At 37.8% G+C, this 21,532-nt stretch overlaps 1 protein-coding gene across 2 annotated transcripts; it reads right to left on the bottom strand.

Moving 5' to 3' along the window:
- Positions 1-8,062: 8,062 nt before the first annotated feature.
- Positions 8,063-19,918, bottom strand: tedc1 (tubulin epsilon and delta complex 1). Of its 2 annotated transcripts, XM_058750297.1 has the most exons (8): positions 19,694-19,915; positions 19,468-19,558; positions 19,177-19,388; positions 17,135-17,317; positions 16,948-17,037; positions 14,619-14,705; positions 11,116-11,322; positions 8,063-9,775 (listed from the first exon to the last, which is right to left on the bottom strand). In XM_058750297.1, exons 1-8 carry the CDS (start codon positions 19,823-19,825, stop codon positions 9,413-9,415), a joined length of 1,365 nt encoding a protein of 454 aa, XP_058606280.1. In that variant the 5' UTR covers positions 19,826-19,915; the 3' UTR covers positions 8,063-9,412. The 2 variants fall into 2 exon arrangements, with proteins under 2 accessions (XP_058606280.1, XP_058606281.1); XM_058750298.1 differs by lacking the exon at positions 14,619-14,705 and having other exon boundaries at positions 19,694-19,918.
- Positions 19,919-21,532: the final 1,614 nt, after the last annotated feature.

Genomic DNA, 21,532 nt, shown 5'->3' on the forward strand with positions numbered 1-21,532 from the left:
CACAGTATTAACTTGTTTGATAAAATTCAGCTCCGAGACAAAAAATACACCCAGGTTTTTTGCGAATGGATGAATATTCCTAGAAAGAGGCCCCAAATAACTAGAAATAAGTGGTGAAGAGCTAAGAGGACCAAAACAACCACATCTGTTTTACACTCATTTAAATGGAGAAAATTCTTAGCCATCCAGGATTTTACATCCTCGAGACACTTGACGATTGTAGCACAAGACTTATCAACTGGGTGTAATGGGACAAACAACTGAGTATCGTCAGCGTAACAGTGATATGCAATCCCATGTTTCCTAAAAATACTCCTCAACGGTAGCATATATAGAGAAAACAGAATTGGACTTAATATGGACCCTTGTGGGAGCCCACAAGATAGAGGAACTGCAGGAGAAGAAAGGTTACCCTCTTTAACCAATACAGACCTATTAGACAAATAACAAGAAAACCATTGTAAAGCACTACCACTAATCCCAACCTCCTGCTGTAAACGATCTAACAAAATTCTATGGTGGATTGTATCAAAGGCGGCAGTTAAGTCGAGCAAAATTAAAATAGCAGAGTTACCAGAATCCAAAGTGAGCAAGAGGTCATTTGACACTTTAAGAAAAGCCGTTTCGGTGCTATGGCGGGCCCTAAATCCTGATTGAAAACGGTCATCAATATGGTGGTCTGATAAAAATGTAGATAATTGGAGAGAAACAGTCTTTTCCAACACTTTTGACAGAAAAGGCAATGTGGGCAAAAAAGAAAAAAAAAAAAAAAATTACTCAAATCAGACGTGTCGAGATTAGGCTTCTTCAGAAATGGCCGAATCACTGAATGCTTAAGACAAGATGGAACAATGCCAGAGCTCAACGAGCTATTGATGATAGTCAGAACAGCTGGACCAATCACACCTAACACCTCTCTAAAGAGACGAGTTGGCATAAAATCCGCTGGAGAGGTAGACGGTTTTAATTTTAAAATTAACTCTATCAATTTATCCAGATCAATTGGGTAAAAATGCGTTAACTGAGCACTGACAGTCACCAAATTGGAAGATTTCGGAGGCAAAGTAAATACTCGGAATAGATTCATATAAAACCTCAATCTTACTCCTAAAAAAATCAGGAAATGATGATTTCTTGGGATTAACCACTTTTGGATCATGAGGATTTTTAGAAATTAAATCTGAGAAATATTCAATTTTAGCTGTTTGAACAGCACACTGATAGGCCGACCTATCTGATTTCCATTTACGTTCTGCTTTACGGCACTCCCGCCTAAGTGCACGGGTATGATGGATGAACCAAGGGTGTGAGCTCGATTTAAAGACTTTTGGTTTTAGTGGTGCAAGTAGATCTAAAATATTTGTACAAGTTTTATTAAACAACACAGTTAGATCCTCAGTATTGTGGCTATTAGATGGCACTTCTAACACGGTTCTAGCTGTGGACTCTAAATATGCATTGGAAAATTCCTCTGCAGTTGAGGAAGTTAATACTCGGGCGTAATATACATCATTGTGCTCACTTGAAAGCGAGTACGAGAGTAATATATTAAACATAACCGGCATATGATCAGACAAACAACTTTCAGTAATACTGAAGTTACATACTGGAAGTTCAAAAGATAAAACAAGATCAATAGTATGTCCTTGTGTATGAGTATGTCCATTAATATGTTGGACGTGGTCAAATGAATCAATGAGTTGCATAAACTCCTTCACCAAATAATGGGTAGGGCAACATACATGAATATTAATACTAAAATCAATAATTAGGTTTTGCATTATTATTTTACTAAAGCAATTGTTAAAATATTATTTCAAAACTTAATTTCAATACCATTCAAAAGTTTGGGGTTGATAAGATTTTTTCATATTTTTGAAAGAATTCTATTATGCCTACCTACCAAGACTGCATTTATTTGATCAAAACACAGAAAAATAGTAATGATGTATGTGTATGAAGATTTCGCGCTCAAGAAACCTGAAACATTTCTTATTATTATCAATGTTGAAAATATAGTAGTCAACATTTGAAGTGGATCAAAACCTTTCGTCAAAGTTGTCCCAAAACAAAAACAACTTTGATTAACTTTTTTGATCCACTTCAAATGTTGATTACTGTAGTTGTGATGCTTAATATTTTAGTTGAAACAGTGATACTTTTTTTCAGGATTCTTTGATGAATAGAAAGTTCAAAGAACATTATTTATTCAAATTAGAATTTTTTTGTGACAATAAGTCACAAACACAAAAAGTATTTATGGTTGCTTTTAATCAATTTAATGCATTCTTGCTGCAAAAAAAAAAAAAACTTTCTAAATAAAATGTATTTTTTAAGGTATTTTGAAGGTTAGTGAATCTGTACAATTACTTCCATTTTTGTTTAAATATAAAAATATTATAAATTTATATTATAATATAATGCTATAAAGTTTATATTTTATATAAAGGTATAATATTAACTTTGAAAGTTACATTTGTAAATGTATTTTTTTTTCTCTCTCTCTATTTCCACACACCCCTAGCATCCTCTTGTGGCCCCCTGGTGGTCCCTGAACCCCAGTTTGAAAATGTTTTGCACTACAATATCCAAACATGGCGATATATGTTCAGAAGAGATTTTCAGTGAAATACTAGCTAGCTCCCAATAAAGCACCAACTCCCAATAAATCATACTTCGTGCGTCTGTATTTGATGAACTCATAAACATTTTTCCACCCCGACGTACTTTCTTATCTGCATTATGTCCCTGAGCTGCGGAGGCTGCTATATTCCATGTTTTATGAAGGGTTCAAACCCTCCGCCTGCGGTAAACTCTTCATTTTTTCGCTGTCACTATATCTGGCACTGACGGTTAGATGGCTTTTGTGTTCTTACACCTTTGAAAGAAGATGAAAGCGAGGCGTCATCCCTGTGTACCAAACACCTCGGCTTCATTAATTAGTCTGATGCATCTTTCCGCTCGCACACACACCGTTCAAGATCTTCGAGAAAACTCGAAGTCATGCCCTCTCGACCCTCTGCCCCCTGCTTGTAACACACAGCAAAGAGAAGAGACACAATTTAGCCAATTAAAAAGATACATTCCAAGGCGATTCTTGCAAAACACTCTGTAGTTCTACACTGTGGGTACTTAGCAAGGTCCCATCGTACATCAGGGTCCTCAAGGGTAAAGCGCTCTGTTCTACCTCCGTGAAGGATGGCTCAAGTCTCTTTCTCTCTCTTTCCAGCTGAGTACCTTTCGAAGGCATCACGGCAACGCCTTCTCTAATGGCCTCCTGTCGAAATGAGCAGCGGCGGAGTGTGCAGCGGTGCCGCACTGACCCTGTCGCCATCCATTAGGCGCTGTGCCTCTGGAAACACTGTCTGTCTGTGCCACGCTCTCATTTGTGACACTACGGTACCATGCTCATCCCCAGATGGAAGCTGCCGTTTTGTAATAAGTAAAGAGTGCTGGGACTGGCTTGGATGTGTACTGGAAGAATGACTTTTGAGCTCCAGGGACGGGTCTAATCAGGATTCTGACTGAGAGGACTAGCAGACAGCAGTGATTTTGGGCCTGCATCTGCAGCACATTAGCGCAACGCCAACATGAGCTCTCACACAGACAGCCAACTGTGATTTCTGGGTTGCCACACTGAGTAGTTCATTTGATAACAGACATAAATTATAAAGTGGTTATTGGAGAAACTATTACAGACTGCTCTTGATCATCATAAAAGTTATTTACATGAGGCAAGGGACTTTATTTATATCCAATTGGTAAATAATTTACAAATCCCAACAGCCTGATCTCATTATGATTCGTATGGCATTTACACATACATTTTTCGCATGTTTGTATATTCACTGAAACAAACAATATGGATGTGTTGATGCATCTAAAATGTTAACGTTGTTTTTTGATTAAATGATGACAAAATGTTTTAAGTTTTGAATAAAATGAATGCAGCACCTGATATCACAGAGAATATAACTAATTTAATTACATTAAAATCAATTATTCTTTACCAGGGGTTCTCAAAGTCTACATTCAAAGGTCCAAATCTGAATTTCCATCAGTGTCAAAGGTCTGGACCGGAACAATTGGTTATTACAAAACTTGTTTTTAATAAACATGAATAACAAATAAAGACTAATTTTTTGAAAAAAATTATTAATTTGTGTCAGGAATAGAGGTTGACCGATAAGGGGTTTTCTCTGGCCGATGAAGATATTTAGAAATCAGCTGATGACTGATATGTTTGGCTGATTTTCTTTCTTTTTTATTTTTTTTATTTCATAAAATAGAGTTTGAGTAAATGATTATTGCAGGGCACAAGATGGTAATAGTAGTAGTAGCCTAATTCATAGTAATAATACATGGCTCAAAACTTAAGTACCTTCTCAAAACAGTTCTGAAGCATGCTTTTTGTTTATGTTTGCTGACAGGCACCAGTGTTTCCCACAGACTTGCAAATGCAAATTCATTCTCTGCCTGCAGGAGGCGCTGTTGGAGCAGGAGATATAGCGGTTTCCCCGGTAACGGCTGTAATCAAATAAACACTACTTTATCAGGCATTACAGGAGAGACGAAATGAAAATCAAGCTTTTCTGAAGACAGTCGGCTCTTTTCAAAGATACATTCACATAAAAACATCCGCGCTGCATTTTAATTTTGAAACGTGCAATGTTCAGTTTATTCAAGGAAGTATAAGCCTTTTGGAAACTATTTGTTGAGTTCGGGCCGCCACAAATAACTCAATGTATGGGAAACACTGGAAACTGCTATAAGTCAAATTTCCATAATCTAAGTGATAACAAAAATAAAATAAAAACATAAATAAAATACTCATTAGCTGTGAAATGTCGCCCGATTATGTCAAATGTCATATGCTCACTGGATGTCATGACAACAAATGTCATGAAGGAAAAGTTTGAATATCTCGCCTTCTCTTTTCGGACCATCTCCAAAAAGACATTTAAAAAAACTAAACAAATGATTTACAAGTTTAACATGCCTTTATCAAAGTAGGAAATATAATTAGTGCTCTTGAAATACCAAATGGAGGCGGGTCCAGATCCATACCCGAGTCCGGACTTTGAGAAGCACTGATTTATACCAATAATTCAATATTCTATTAACAAAAAAGGATTTGTAAACATCTGTGCATCCCTAAAGTTGATCATATGTAAAATGCTTACGCAATCAATACATTGATAACATACATTTTAAATCAGGGCTGTCCTTTGGGCGCACCGCCCAACTGGTGAGGTCGCACCGGGCCCCGCGCTGTGAGGGGCCCCATGGTGAACAGACCGAGGGGTTTTGCAGCGTTTTGGTTACAAATAGCAGCCGAGGGCGTCTTTTGTTGCTATAACAACAGCTGCAACAGTAGCCTAGCGCTGAGTGCTGCAGAAATGTCGGCTTTTGAAGTTAACGTGGAGGGTATGTCGGTTCACAACGACGTTTGTGGGAGCGCGACATTATGCGGGGAAGGAAACTGTATGGTGCTTCCAACATTTTAGTCCAGGAGCTTCGGTTGGATGATGCACGGTTCAACTCCTTGTGCTCCGAAACTAGTAGATCTGTCTACCGGCTATCTTCTCCTTTTTCTTGTTGTTTTTGTTGTTATGGAAAAGACTCGCCACTCGCTTGTCATTGGTCAGCTGTCAAAAAGGCGCTTGACGTAGGGCGTTTTTTTCAGAAAAGTTAAACTTTTTTCAACTTGAAAAGACGCTCTGAGCTGCAGAAAAAGACGCCGGCGGTGGCGTTTTAAAAAGCGCTCAGGACTTTTTTTGAAAACACGGTTTACTCCATAGGATTATAATGTAAAACAGATGCCGGCAGCTTCAAAAAAGACGCCAATTGTGAACACGGCCTAAGTGCTTCAAACAATCATTTGATGTCACTAACCTGGCAAACTCTGCAAAAATTCAGATTTGGAAGATTTCCACTTGTTTCCAAGCAGACTGATTAAAAAAAAAACCTGTGTGCAGTTGTGTACAAATCAGCCAATCAGATTGGAGCTTGCCAGATGATAGAGTACTTTTTTTGTCAGTAAATCCATTAAACAGTCTTTGAGTGGTTGGAGTGTTTACTATCTTAAGCTGAGGCTATTGTGTAAATATAAAGACTTACCCTAAAAGATGTGTTTTTGTTGTAAGGAATTTAGCTCTTCATTTAAGCTTTTATTTTGAATTTTAGCTTTAGGAAATCAAATCATAGAGATTCGCTGGATCTGATTAATTGGTATTAATCAAAACGTATAATTTATACTTTCTTAACGACTCGAGCCAGCGAGCATTAAACCAGTATATTTTAGCAATTCTGTTTATCTCGTGGCCACGATAATAATACAGAATTCATTGGGAAATTTTGAGCAACAGGTAACACGATCTTTGGCAAATAATTTCAAATTTGAAAATCACGGCACCAGACCAATCATTATAACTGAAACGAGAGTTTATTTGCTATTCTAGGATACAATACTAACAAAACACATACACACGTTCTGGCAAGATGAAAGCAGTTTGAAGAAAGTTTAAGGCTATTCTCTTTCCCGAGAATAAAGACGACCTGAAGACGTCACAAACAGAAGACTCGACTATCGTTATCTTTTAAAGATTCATTCAAATCAGCTCAGCAAATAGAGATTGTTTGTTTACTTGCTTTGAGTTGAGTTGAAGGCTGTTCTTCTTGAGGGAATCCCAGAGCTCCTTTTTGCGGCTGCTGTTTGTCGCGTGACGTCACTCGGGGAGTCCTCTCTACGATTGGTGGCTTTCTGGCAGCGCGCGAATGGCAAGGCTTTGAAGTTCTTACGCTGCAGGCTTTGCAAGTTTCTTTGGTCAGACGTTGACAGAGTGTCCTTTGAGATGATCAGCTAGATGTTAAGTCTGTAGGCGGGTCAGGCGAGACCAAAGTTTCCAAGCAGCCAAGTTTTTCCAGCTCAGTTTTTTGTCTTCCGCACTTTTCCAAAGCTGGGTGTCTGTTTTATCGGACTGATGCGAGTCCATCCCATTCACTGTTTGGTCCAATCACATTGGCTCTGTAGTGCGGAGCCCCGCCCAGCACGGCTCCTTTTCGTGCATTCATTATCTTAATGTTTCATCCATCATGTGAGGAACATTTCTTAATAACTTCCTATAAAAGTATTCATCATTCATACGAGACTGAAAATCGACATATAATTCATTTCAACTTCCGGCATTTGAGATAAGCTTTAACCCAATACTACACACGGCTATCTATTGAAAAGACGGTTATAAGGCAAAGATCAAACTAAAACACACCATGCATAACATAAAACACCAAGCATATATATATATATATATATATAAGACATCAACCATGAGGTATTTGTCATATCGAATACCTACAATTTTTACCTACTAAACGGGTTAAGTCATAGATTAAAATATCCTAAGTTCTAATAACCACAGCAAGATAAACAAGCATAAAATACCACATTCATATATATATATATATATATATATATCGCCTCTTGAGTATATTGCTTTAATAGCAGCAGTTTTTTCTTGATTGTCCTTTAGAGAGAGTTCGTAGAAGGTTTGGGGTGTTCTTCGCACAAGAGAAGAAAGAGAGCGCATTCCTTTGGAAGGCGGGAGACCAAAGCTGAGGTCTTGAGGTCATTAGGAGTATCACGTTGTGTGGCTCTGGTGATCTTCTTAGCTCAGACGAAGCTGTAAGTCAGTCGCTTTTTGTTTATCAGAAGCGTAGTTTATGGTAAGCGGGGTCGCAGTATCGCGAACGCTCTGGTTCTGGAACCTCTCCAAAGAAGTAGTTCTTTGTTCTTAACTCCGTGCAGATGTAGCGCGGTCATTTCATCCTCAAACTTATCATGGTTTACGAGTCTCTCGAGGTGATAAGGAGAGTATGGCCGGACGCTAGTCAGAGAATTGTGGCGTTGTGTTGGTCATTTGTTCATTTTATGAGTCGATGATGGAAGATAAGTTCCTTGGAATGTTCTGAGCTAAGATTATATGTGTGTTCTGTGCGACCAGGTTATACATTGTCAAACAACAAATAAGTAGTTCACATCATTATTATTTTAAATTGTTTATTAAAAGACCATACTGTAAAATACAGAGTTGATAAATAGGTGAAACTACATTTTCATTGTGCGATCAGCATGCAAAAAAAAAAAAAAGCAGGTTCAGCTTTGAAACTCTATTTGCAGAGACAATTCTGCGACAATTCTGCCATGCAGCACCACCTTACACATGAAGTGTGAAAACTGCAACCTATTAATATTGATGCCAAAGAGAAAATGCGTCACTTAGACCCATTTCACACATCTGCAGCATCTAATTATTGAAATATTCATCAGAGAGCTCCAGGTAGCGGGGAACCCACCCACACCAGTTCTTGGCTTGACACTGGATGACCCTCTTGATAATTGCATAATTATAACCTTGAATTCCAGCTACATGAGTCTTAGTTCATTTAGAGCACACATCAAACATCAGGGAAATGGACCCGCCGAGTCTGTGTGTTTGCGTTCCCTCAGTTGTAAACAGTAATTCCGGCCTAGATAAGAAGGCCGAAGGTAATGGAGAGAAAATCCTTTTAGAACTCGTCATGCTCTGTACAGCGTCTAGATTAGGATTTCTGCTTATAATCCTAATGAAAATCGGTGTTGGAAATGACTTTCTTAATCAGCTAATACAGCAGCCTGTGCCAGCTTCTTTAGTTTGCCCAACAGCTCATGTTATCTTGCACACCTAGTTTGTTTACAGCTTTCCAAATGTAATTGAGACCACACCAATTGGCTGGTAGCCACTGACTTGGCCTTGAAAGGCGAAATCCTCTCATGTTACGAATCGTTCAGTAAAACTGGGTTCAGATCTCTGCAGGGAGCTGATAATCATTACTGGGGTTTGATTTTTTTCCCAAGCTTCGATCCTAACATTCACAGGTTTCGGAAAGCAACAGAAAGAATGACCTACTTTGGAAACTGCAGGCTGTTCTGCTCTCTAGAAGTGGCATGCATTAAAAAAAATGATTTCAAATGTCTTCCATTTTCTCTAGCAAACCGCAAAGTACATGGAAGTACAGAGGTCAGCTATTTGCTTGAGTCTGAGTCATTAGAGTTGTTTTTCAGAGTGTGGCTTGATGCATTTCAATAGTCAAAATAATATTTTTCAGTGCAAGTATTGAAGTATAGATGAAATGCCCTTGAAGTTTCTTCTTTTTTTTTGTCCCCCCCATGTATTCACATTGCGGCAGTCTTTTTAAATACATAAAAACTGATAACAAAACATTCTCTAATTCAGTATGTCCAGACGTTAAGAGTTTTAATTCAACTGAAAAAGTGAAAAACTAATATGTTCACCTCATTCAGGGACTCAAAATGCAGCATGTCCAGCTTTATGTCAGAATCCCAGTGCATACAGTGACACAAAAAGTGTGTTTATCTCTTAAGTGGTGGGATGAGAACCATCCCTTCCATTGTGCTGGCCTGTCTCTGTATTTCCACTCTCATATTTTCCCTCAATTGTTCCAGCTGCCACTGCAGTACAGCCTCCCTCTCCCTCAGCTCATCCAGAGCCGTCGATGCCTGGAGCTTCCCAGCTGTCACTGCCAGGCCAGGTTCTCCGATGTGGAACCTGTGAGGTGGCTTTGTGGGCTGTGGATCCTGCAGACATGGCAAAAAGCCTCTTGATGTGATTGCGGAGGTGTTAGTAAGACGTAGACCCTCTAAATAGCCTGAAACCTTCTTCTCCACCTCCATTCTCTGACTTTCAGAGACCCGAGAAGCCCCTTGACGTCCCCCCTAATGAGAACGAGAGCTTGCTAAGACTGGTGATTTCAACAGACTGGAATACTGATCAAACATCAAATGGATACTAATATCAAAAAGAAAGGTATTGCGGTAACCCGGATGATCAAGTACGTGGGAGTAGAAATGTCAGTGTATATCTCTTGCATCACTAGGAATGTGTTTAGAATTGATGTGAAGAAATCTCAATATTAGACACTATGGCAGGCTGTCATGTATCGTAACAAATTAGATCTACCGCATCACAAAGACCACCTAATTATCCACTGGACCAACCACATTGAATTTTCATACAATGAAGTGTAATTTATTCAGGCAATAAAAGAATGCAATGATGAGATGACCTAGTTTTTATAATTCTTTTAGCACTATCCTCCCTCATTATAGAGATATTAAAACACCTCTCGAATCTTCTGGAAGAACCTTTGAACAGGTAATAAAACATGAGGAAAGTTCCACGTGCACAGAACAAATGGGGAATTGGTGCCTATGGAAACCCAAAGAAAAGGAATACTAATAATGATGATTATTATTAAAGGGATATTTCACCCAAAAATGAAAATTCTGTCATTAATTACTCACCCTCATGTCGTTCCAAACCCTTAAGACCTTCGTTCATCTTTGGAACAAAAATTAAGATATTTTTGATGAAATCCGAGAGCTTTCTGACCTTGCATAGACAGCAAGGGAACTATCACGTTCAAGGCCCAGAAAGGTACCGAGAACATCGTCAAAATAGTCCATGTGACATCAGTGGTTCAACTGTAATTTTATGAAGCGACAAGAATACTTTTTGTGCGCAAAAAAACAAAAATAACTTTGTGTTCTAAAGATGAACGAAGGTCTAACGGGTTTGGAACGCCATGAGGGTGAGGGTAATTTATTTAAGACCTATTACTATTAATAATAAAATATATTGTTGTTATTATTATAATTAATTACCACAATAATTATTAGTAATATGAGCATTTAATAATTTATTAATAATAATAAATACTTTTTTTTTATTAATAAATGATATTTTCTGTCACTTTTCTTTTTATGTATGCATATTGTTGTTTTGCCAATATTCTGTGTAAAATAAAAGTACTTCAAAATCGAAACTGGAAGGTAACAATAAATAAAGGATGATGTGATGAACATATCAATGTGGTAGGACTGAGTTTATAGAAATCTTAAAACTTCGACTGTCAACATCTCAGGCACCAAAACTGACAGCGCTTGAATTTCAAAACTTTATAAACTTCAAGCAGTGCAATTCTGACCTTATTATAACTTGAAGCCTTCCCATCGGCACTTATGCGGGTGGATCTCACCTGCTGGCCGGTCATTACCTGTGAGGTGAGTGTGAGAGTGGATTGCTCTATTCTTCTGGCTCTCAGTTCTGTCTGCAGCCTTAGCAACATCTTGTCAAGTTGTCTGACTGCTCTCCTGGTCTCGTCGCCGTGGGGAGACCTCACCGTGACAGCCCGCTCCCCTGGTGGCCAATCGAAGGGCTCCTCCTCAGACGCATCGGCGAGGGAGCTGTCGATCACGCTGTCCTGCACAGAGACAAAGGCATAAGTGCAACAGGTCTGTCAGGAACCCTTCTGAGACAATTGAGATGTATTGTGCTCAAGCCATGCCAAATCAGCTAGATCTGCTAAAAGAATTATAGTCTTTGGATTCATTTTCTAAAGAGCTATAAGAAGACTTTGTTTGCTGCTGGTTCTCATTTACAATCTGAACATGCACACTGTGTAGTTTGTTTTTGTCAGGTTTCTCTTTAATGTGCAATCAATCACAATTTAACTTGCTTTTTATTTTTTTCTGAGGAAAATGAGTGGTGCTTAGCTATGCAAAAAAAAAAAAACAGAAAGACCTGCACTGTATGTTGTTTTTGTTTTGAAACAAACTAAATTGAAGCAGAACAGTGCCAAGCCAGTTTTTACTAAAAATCCTGTAGGGATTTTAAAAAGACGTAGTTAAAACATTACACACCATGAACCAAACCAACATTACAAACTTTGATGTAAAGCAAGAAAAAAGTACAAAACAAAAAGACTGTGCAAATAAAGATGCAATGCAATGCCATGAAGATCTGCGAAAGTCATAAATCACATTAAAAATGACAGAGAAATATAGAACTATTGATTTAAAGTTGCTTATGTTGTATATAGAAACAATCAATTTCAAGTTCATTGCAAAATGTGCATATGAATACAAATATTTAATTTGATACTGTAGTGACACTGACTATATTATGTAATTTGCAATGCTTCATGGGAGTGGGTGGTGACTGAAGAATTTTTTTTAAAGGAGTCTTATGAAGCGATTTCAAGTTTTCCTTTCTCTTTGGAGTGTTACAAACTGTTTGTGCATAGATAAGATCCCTGAAGTTGCAAAGACTAAAGTCTCAAAACCAAAGAGATATTCTTTATAAAAGTTAAGACTCGACCACGCCCCCCTAAAACGGCTCATTTAAACACGCCCCCACATGTCTACGTCACGGTGTGGGGAGATTTGCAAAACACTGCCCAAACGTATACGCCATGAAAGAAGGCAGGACTTTTATTCTCGCTGTAGTGTTGTTGCTGCCGCCGGCGCCATGTCCTGGAGACGCTGTGTTTCATTGTGAAAGTGAAAGTACTTTGTTTGGGTTTCCAAAAGAGGACACAACTAGAACACTGTTCCAGAATAGTTCTACCCAAATATTAGAGTGTGTAAAGCGCATTTTACGGAGGACTATTTCTTGAACCTGGGAGTAGCCTGCCAGCTGTGCTCAAAGACTGTTTCTATAAAGTGGGGCAATTCCGTCTTTGCAAGGACAGTTTGGTGCTTCTGACTCACAGCTTGTAAGTATGTTTTCATATTTAAAGAATTTGTCACTGACTATTCAAACGCGAGTTTTGAGCTTTGTAGAGTAGCGCTTGTTGTTTGTCGTTTCTCCGATCACAAATGCAGACATGGTAATGTTTACGGTACGCAATGTTTACACCACTGGATGCAACAAATGCCTCGTTTATAGTGGGTTTTATTGTTTTAGTCTCGTCGCACCGGGACACGGCATCACAGTATGGTGAGGGGCATAACATTTCCATCTCACGCTTGAGGTATTCGGCCAATCACAACGCACTGGATAGCTGGCCAATCAGAGCACGCCTCGCTTCTCAGAACGATGAGCTTTATAAAAATCGACGCGTTTCAGAAAGGCGGAGCATAGAGGAGCAACAATAATGTACAGCATGTGGAAAATAATGTGTTTTTTGAACCATAAACCGCATAAACACATTGCATTACACCAAATACACAAGATAATGTTCTTTTTAGCAACGTCATGTGACCCCTTTAAGCACAATTTGCTCAGTGTTTCTCTGATTGGTAGAGATTTCTTTGCAAATCATGGGAAGAAATCGTTAAAACTCAATTCCTCTACAGAGAAAGTTATTTGGATTTTTACCAGCAGAACCAACTGTTGCATTGTTTTGTTATAAAGGACCAAAATGTGTTTTTAAAAGTAACGTGAGCAAACTGTCTACTCCCTCATCTTAATGTTTCTGTGTGAGGTATGTCATTGTATGGAAAACAAGTCCCAGATTGTGATTGTTGTGTTCATATAAGCAAGACCAAACTAATTGGAAAAACACGATTTGAGGGTTTCTTTGAGAGGAGTTTAGAATGAACTAATAACCCTACATATGAACAATAATAACAGCAAGCACCACTGACTGTTTTCTTGTTAAAACAGTTCTGCTACAAAATGTCCCAAATAACTCCGTAAAAGTGTTTTGGGTAGATTATTCAGTTCACTAAAAGTCAGACTTTGTGCGAGCACCTGCAAAGAAAATCAATTCTTTAAGAACCTGTGCTAATCAACAGCGGCTCAACCAATAGCTGAGGCTTAAGAGCCGCTTCCATCACTCTCGTGTAGACAGTGACAAAACAATCCTGCCCAAATAGCACTCCATCCACAAAATGTTTGGCTTTCATCAAGGACTATAGATTTCCCATTGATGCGGTGGGCATGCTATTTGATTTCCATTCCCCTTCTTCCTGTTCTTTGGAACGGGGAACTTTTGTCTGCATTTCAAAAGTCTAGATTGAATTTCTCACTAAAAGGCTCCAAAAATTGAATTAACGGGGTTTAAAGTATTTCCACAACTCAATTTGACAGAGTTTATTGTTATTCTTTGAAACCTCACAAGGCGCTTTATTCTGATTGTGTGTCTTATATCGACTTATATCGAGGCTCAACATAAAAGAACCGTAAGAAAAAGTAATCATTTCAATAGTACGATGTGCTGGAAATGGGAAAACAAAAAGCCCTCCTCCATTTGTCCAACTCAAAGACACCCATGAGCTCACCACTCTAACTGAATAGCAGTTAAAACATCCCTTTTTACTTCAAAATGCACACTGCGAGTGAAAAATGAAACCCCTGCCAAGTGCTCAGGACCCACTTCTGCTAGCCGGGGACTTCTTTACAACTTCATTTCAAATTGGAGAGGTGCCAGTGTGAGTGAGGGCTCTTGTCTGCCAGATTCACAGTCCTGGAGCACCAGTGCATCACTGTGAGTGACAACTCAAAGCTGGGCAAGGTTACTGCGGGCAGACCGGCCGTCTGGCTCTCAAACAACAGTAGGGTAATATACATATTGGATTTAGCATCATTGGTAACTTTTCAGAGTAAACTAATTCGGTTGCGCTGAAAAACTCACACATCTGTCTGTCTGAACCGGCCATGCATAAATACCTGGGACTGAACAGCGATGTGACAGCGTGAACAAACAGAATATTTGATAAAGGAGCATGAGTTTGAATCTCAAATTCATTCCTGCGTGGAACACAGCAGGCGTACCATCCAGCACCAGAATAAAGGTTCGTGCAGTTTCCAATCCAGATACGCCTCCAGAATTCCATTCAATGCTTGTATCCGCTCCAGCTCCTGAAATAAATAGTAACAAAAAATCCTGATTACACGCGAAGAAGCTCTGTTGTTTTTAAGACAATAAAAACCCCAGTGGCCCAGCAGTGCAAGTACAGTTTTGTGCATGGTTGGCAGCCGCTTTGATCTGTACTCATGGGCAATTTTTTCCCTGTAGGAGCTCAGCTAATACCTCACATCTCTGCGGTTAGACAGAAGCGCTCCAGGGACTTAGGCTGATAACTCTTCTCAGCATCCCACACAGGCTGAAGGGCAATGGGGAGGGAGAGAGATCCCTGAGCTGCCCACCGTAACTTACACGGCTTGAAAAGAGAGATCTATTAGCCTGTGTCTGAACACATCCCACACTGTATACTTCACATAGTCAGGTCTGACAGACCAAGGTCTGGAGAAAGCTGGAGAATACCTGGAGAAAGCTATTAGTTAAGAAGCAGGACACCCCTGATGCATGCAATTTAAAATCTGCAATCTTCCCTCATGGGCGCTCGGCTCGGCTCTGCTGCCAGGCTGTTTTGAGCCAATTACCTGAGCCATACATGACTAATTACTGTGAAGTTACAGAAAAAAAATGATATCATGACAACACAGATTGGCTGATGACACCGTAAGAATGTGCACAGCCCCAAACTCTTCACTAGCGACTACAATGAGCAATGAGCCCTACAAAAAGAACAGGACATTGGTTATGTATCTAATATAATATAGTGAAGTCATTAAGTTGCCAAATGATGTGTTAGTTGGCCAATTTCGTGCCTGCTCCATGTGTTACTATTCATAAGTGTGGGAATAAAATGGCATGAGCTTTAGTCGTTTGCACAAACTAGTTCTTACAACCATCCATTCCCATTAATCAATTAAAATGCTTATTCAACATGTCATCTGTGTAATCACTTTTTGTTAAATGAGTTTAATTTAAAAAAATATATATTAATACCCATATAAATATAAAATTGTCATTTAACAATTTTAATTTATAAGAACATACTACCATTCAAAGGTTTGGGGTTGGTAAGACTGCATTTATTTGCACAAAAATATGGTAAAACCAATAATATTATGAAATATTCTTACATTTTAAAATACTTGGTTTCTAGTTTAATATTTTAAATATTAATGTTTTAAAATACAACATTTTTGGCAGCCATCTCCCTCTCTACAGTGTACAGTGATTTGGTGCTCAGGAAACTTTTATTGTTATTAAAGTCAAAAACATAAATGTTAAATTTGTTATCCTTTTTTAAATTCTTAGATGAATATAAGCATTTATTTGAAATAGAAACTAATTTGAATTATAAATGTTCTAAACATATATATATATATTGTTTTTTATAAATGTTACAAAATCTATAGTTATTTTAGATCAATTTAATGCATCCTTGCTGTATTCCTCCAGTTTATGTAGCAAATAACTGGAAATCATACCATGACTGGGTTTACTAGATTAGAAGTAGGTTTCTACTGTATTTTACTTCTTGCATTAAACATTTTGAATGTGCTGACTACTATGACTGTTCAAAATAATTTCTTTGATAGGAAGAAAAGAATCCAGGACCAGGACCTAAAAAGCACTCAAAATATCTCTTTTTCACTATCTTTCATCCACTTTCTCAATATACCACTTGTTCTTTTTCACACTTTTTTTATACACTCTAAACAACCTACCTGACAAAAACAGCCCCTTCGTTAGATGTCAGGAGGGAGACTTTTTCCCAGAGATAAAATACTCTTACAAAGCCACTAAAGAGCAAGGGAAAGAGGAAGGGAACAGGAGAGCGTGGGCCTTTTGACTTTAAAGATCAAGATCCACACTCTTCAAACAAGCTGGATTTCCCACCTTGTCAATCTGTCATACCAAAGCACGGGGCGGCAGGTACATAGAGGTGGATGCTTCATTACAATCTTCTCCAGAATAAGCCAGGGGATGAAAAACACATTGACAGCTGTGTGCAATCATTCGCCGATTGAAATGAGCTTGTTACCTAGCTTACGGCAGTTATTATCGAGCGCTGATCACCATATGCTCTGATGACGGATAGAAGCACTTACCATACACTAAAGGAATACAAATGCGACAAGAAATCTCTGGAGAGAATCTAAATTAGTAAAGGCCTCACTTGTCATGTAAAAACAATGATCAGGGGCTGAACTCGTAATGCTTGCCCAGTGTTTCATGCAGAAATCCTGAGACCTACATAATCTCATGCCAATATTTAATTAAAATGTTCAAGCATTTTCATGTCACCTCATCAAGAGCAGTTGACGTCGTGTTGCTGTGATGGGACCCAGTGGCATGAGGCTGACAGACAGCAGAGGGGCTGATATTGGAGATAACCTAGAGAAAGAAAACACAGGATATTACTACATTTCTGCATTTACATCTAAATCTGCTGTTTTCATCATTATTTTAGATGATATTTTTAATGACTTGCCCTATGGGTGAATTTGGACCTCTCTTCCTGGGCTGAGAGTAAGCTCTTCCACTGGAGCCTCAGTTTCCCATATTGCCACTGCAGTTCCTGTAGTACCTGGTCCTTCTTCACTGTGGTATCCGCTCCTGTTCCATGCGCCGCTACGTCAAGCTGTCCTGGTGTTAGACCCTGGGTGATCTTATACTGTACGTTCACACATGTGACATGAAAAAATCATTACTGTAGCCATCAAGCATCATTCTATTAATATTGAAACAACATCTGGAGGGAAATAGTACAAATCCTACAATACAAAAGTAAATATAAAGAAATCCTTCAGTAGATTAAGGTTTTATGATTTAACCCCAGGGGAGGCATGAACTCCAAGCTGGTTCCTGGGGAGATTCTGCTTTTGCTTTGTTAAACCCATAAAACAGGAATTGCTACTTAGGGCTGTTGCCTTAAACAAATAATAATGTTTTGATCCTTGTTTGTAATTAATAGCTTAACACGATTAATTTACCTATTTAGGGAAACATTTAAAAAATATGTTAATTGTTCAGATTGTTTTGATGGTAATCATAGCAATATATTAAATTACCTTTCAAAAGTTTGGGGTCAGTAAGATTTTTTATTGTTTTTGAAAGAAGTTTCTTATGCTCACCAAGGCTACTTTTACTTGATCAACAATACAAGTAAAAACTTTTACTTTGTAAAATACTATAATTATTTTTTGGTTTTCTATTTTAAAATGTAAGCTAATTTATTCCTGTAATGCCAAAGCTGAATTTTCAGCAGTGTCAAATGATCCTTCAGAAATCATTCTAATATACTGAATTGGTGCTCAAGAAACATCAATGCATTTTTCAGGTTTCCCTGATGAAAATATAGTTCAAAAGAGGAGTATTTATTTGAAATGTATTTGTCACTTTTGATCAATTTAATGCATCCTTACTACAATGCAATACTCTGATTCTGTATTATTCAACCTACTTCACGGTTTGCTTCTTTTCGTTATAATGGGGCCAGTAAGGGTTTTATTAATGATAATGATACATATATTAGTATTATCAGAGTTCATAAAATCCTTATTAACACTAATATATACTAACAAACACTAGAACTAGAATGAACACATTTCTTTAGTGATAGGTTATGACGGCACATAAGACAAAAATATATATACATAAAATACATAAGATGAATAGAAGAGAAGTGAAACCAGAAAGTGAGCAGTGCTTGCCAAACTCACCCACACAATGACTGCCAGTGTTGTCATTGCTGTGGTGTTCTGTGTCGTTTATAGCGTACTTGCTCCAAACAAAAGAGCCCATCTATAAGTCTCTGATATTCTGGTTTCTAGATATGACTTGGGTCAATCCTTTAAAGTAAGCCTATGGGTATTTTTTTTTTTTTCACTCTTTTATCATCAACCAGGTGCAAATTCTAAGTTAGAATGCTTCAAATCATACTAGCACACTTCTCCTCAACACAAAGCACTTGGGATATTATTCACGACTGTAGCACAAACAGTGTAGGATGAGTTACATGCTGATCTACTGTATGTTATAATTATTAATCCTAGGTATGAGTAACAGTGATGCTTGTCTTAGCAAGCACCACTACTGACACAGATGAAACCGACACTTCAAAAGCCTCCATTAGATTAAAGTTTAAGGATTTAACCAATTAGACTTTCAAAAAGAGTGAAACCGCATTAAAATTGATCTTAAAAGCAAACAGGATTTTATTTATTGTGTTTTGTTCATGATTGCTTTTTATTAGAAAGTCAATTAGATTAGTCAGCCAAGAGCAAATGGAACAAGTTAACCGTTTAGTATCTTGTGTAATGTTCTTGAGAGGCTGCTGATAGGATTTTTTTTTAACCTTTTTTTTTTTTTTTAATAAGAATAAGTAGAAAGTCAATGTTCTGACCGTGTGCACAATTGTGCATAAAATAAAGTTATCCTGCTCTCTGCTGGCCTTGTATAGAATAACACTTGACATCAATAGAGGAAAGCAAGTAATAAAATTACTTGGATTACCAAAACTCAAGGTCTCACCGTTGGTGCAGATGAGAGAGTTTCTAATTGATGAACCTTCTCAGCAAGCAGGAAGTCCAGTAGATTCCCTGATGACAGCACCCAGCTGAATGCCAGGAGCAGATCTCGGCTCCCCACCTCTTCTATGTGACTGGGGGGCCGGGGGCCCACTACCCAAGTGGCCCCATAGCCACAGTGACACAGAGCACTCCTCACAAACAGCAGCTGCACATCTGCAAGCACAACACTGTGGGTTATACAAACAATAATGTATTACACGTGGACTGCAGTTATGTGCAATGATCAATTTACCAAAGTCTTGGTCTTTAGAGTTGCCGCACGCACAATCCAGAGCAACAGCTCTCTGCAGAAGCCTACTTAACAAACTCCACATGTCCACTGCCTGAAAGCAAAGCACATTTTGAGCACACCAAGCAGGGTTAATCTAGCTAATTATGATTTATCTATCAATTTAGAGAGGGAGAGAGGGAGGGAGAAGTGGTACCACGATAGTAGTAAGGTACAATTATCATCTTACCGCATCTTTTCTGTTGAATTTTGCTCTCCTGAATGCCTCAGCTGTTGGTATCGACTCGACGCTTAACGCAGATAGTAACTTACAGAGAGAAGTAATAACTTCTTTCACTTTAACACTCTTTTCGCGCGACATTTTACATGTACTATGTTTACACTGTCAATGGTCGTTAGGCAACAGAGAACAGACACTTCCTAGTTGAGAGTGTCATTTGCGCCGTTTTGATTAGTTGTTATTTTGGCGCGCTACGTGATTGACGTAAATCCTGACCAATAGGAATTATAGACAGCCCACCTCGGCACGTGACTTGATTTCACTCTTGATTTATTTTTGCATATTTTATTTTTGATCTGTTTTGTGTATTTAATTTCATTTGTGTTGTATATTTCTCTGCATGATGTTGTTGTTATATATTTAAAATGAAGAAATACATTCACAAATCTCATATTTTCTCAGTATTTACCGTTTATGATAACCGAGTAATGCACTGAAAAATGAAAATGCAATAGTAATTCACTGCTGGGGGTAAAGTCAGTTGAATAAGTAATTAATCCAGTAATTAAAGAAAAAGAAGATTGTGTACAGTTTCACTTTGTAAAGAACTTTACTGCCCCCTACTGTTTACGACTCGTCGCTCACCTCCCCAATTAAAGACACATTTCGTTTACACTTTACAATAATAACCAGTGTTGGGCTAGTTACTCAAAGAATGTAATATATTTCTCATTACTAGTTACTCCTTTCAAAAGTAATATTGTTACTTTACTTATTATTTTCTGGTAACAGTAATTAGTTACACTACAAGTTACATTGCTTTTTCTTCACGCCCCACAGAAGCTGCAACTGTATATTTTCCAGATAAAATTCTTCTAGAATGTTACTAACAACATATTTCTGCCTCATCATTTGACCAAAATCCACATTGGATTGCAGTCAGAAGTTATTACAAACACTCAATAGTGATTGGTAGTGGCATTCAAGTAGAAGTGTTGTATTCATCTCATTAATTGTCATGTGTAGCTTGAAGTCATTTTTCCGTTACCCATATGCGATTAAATTTCGTTATGTATTTTATCAAATCACATGAGTTTGTAAGAAACTGTTTAATTTTCCAAAAATATTTTTAATTGTATTAATATAATGTACCACATGATCACATGTACTGATCAGAGGGATGTATTTCCAGAGTAAAGTAAAGCCACAACTTACACAACAAATCTTTTTTCCTGACAAAATCAATATAATGCAATATTTCTATCTACTGAATGTAAGCTTTTCAATATTCCAAGCTTGCCTGCTGCACTGGGGACATCACATGCATGTGGGAGTCATGATTTGATTGTTAGACTTTAAATCAGCGGGGTTGAGGCATCAAAAGTAACTAAGCTGTTTTATGGAAAGTAACTGTAATATTATTACTGAAATCTTATTAGTAATTAGTTACACTACTAGTTACTGCAAAACATAATATTATTACAGTAACTAAATTACTAGTAACTAGTTACTGCCCAACACTGACAATAACAATAACATTTCTTAACATTTAGTATGAACTAACATTGGACAGTTTGTTAATCTTAGTTCTTTTTAATTTCAACATCTACTAATACATTTTTAAGATTAAAAGTTGTATCCGTTAACATTAACCAATGCACTCTGAACATGAACATTAACATTAACAAAGGTTGGGCCTAATAAATGTTGTAAAAATATTGGTCATTCTTAGTCCGTGTTAGTTAATGCATTAACTAATGTTAACAAATAAGACCTTATTGTAAAGTGTTACCACAAATTCAAAGCAATGGTAATAATAATAATAATAATAATGAATGACAACATAAC

Source organism: Onychostoma macrolepis, chromosome 17, assembly GCF_012432095.1.
Source record: "Onychostoma macrolepis isolate SWU-2019 chromosome 17, ASM1243209v1, whole genome shotgun sequence".
Lineage (NCBI taxonomy): Eukaryota > Metazoa > Chordata > Actinopteri > Cypriniformes > Cyprinidae > Onychostoma > Onychostoma macrolepis.

Excerpts from the sequence above, each read along its gene's own strand:
- tedc1 (XM_058750297.1), bottom strand. The coding sequence starts at position 19,825 with ATGTCGCGCGAAAAGAGTGTTAAAGTGAAAGAAGTTATTACTTCTCTC. Across the intron at positions 19,389-19,467 it reads CTCTAAAGACCAAGACTTTG|ATGTGCAGCTGCTGTTTGTG; the intron begins GTAAATTGATCA and ends TTGTGCTTGCAG. Across the intron at positions 17,038-17,134 it reads GGTCCAAATTCACCCATAGG|GTTATCTCCAATATCAGCCC; the intron begins GCAAGTCATTAA and ends TTCTTTCTCTAG.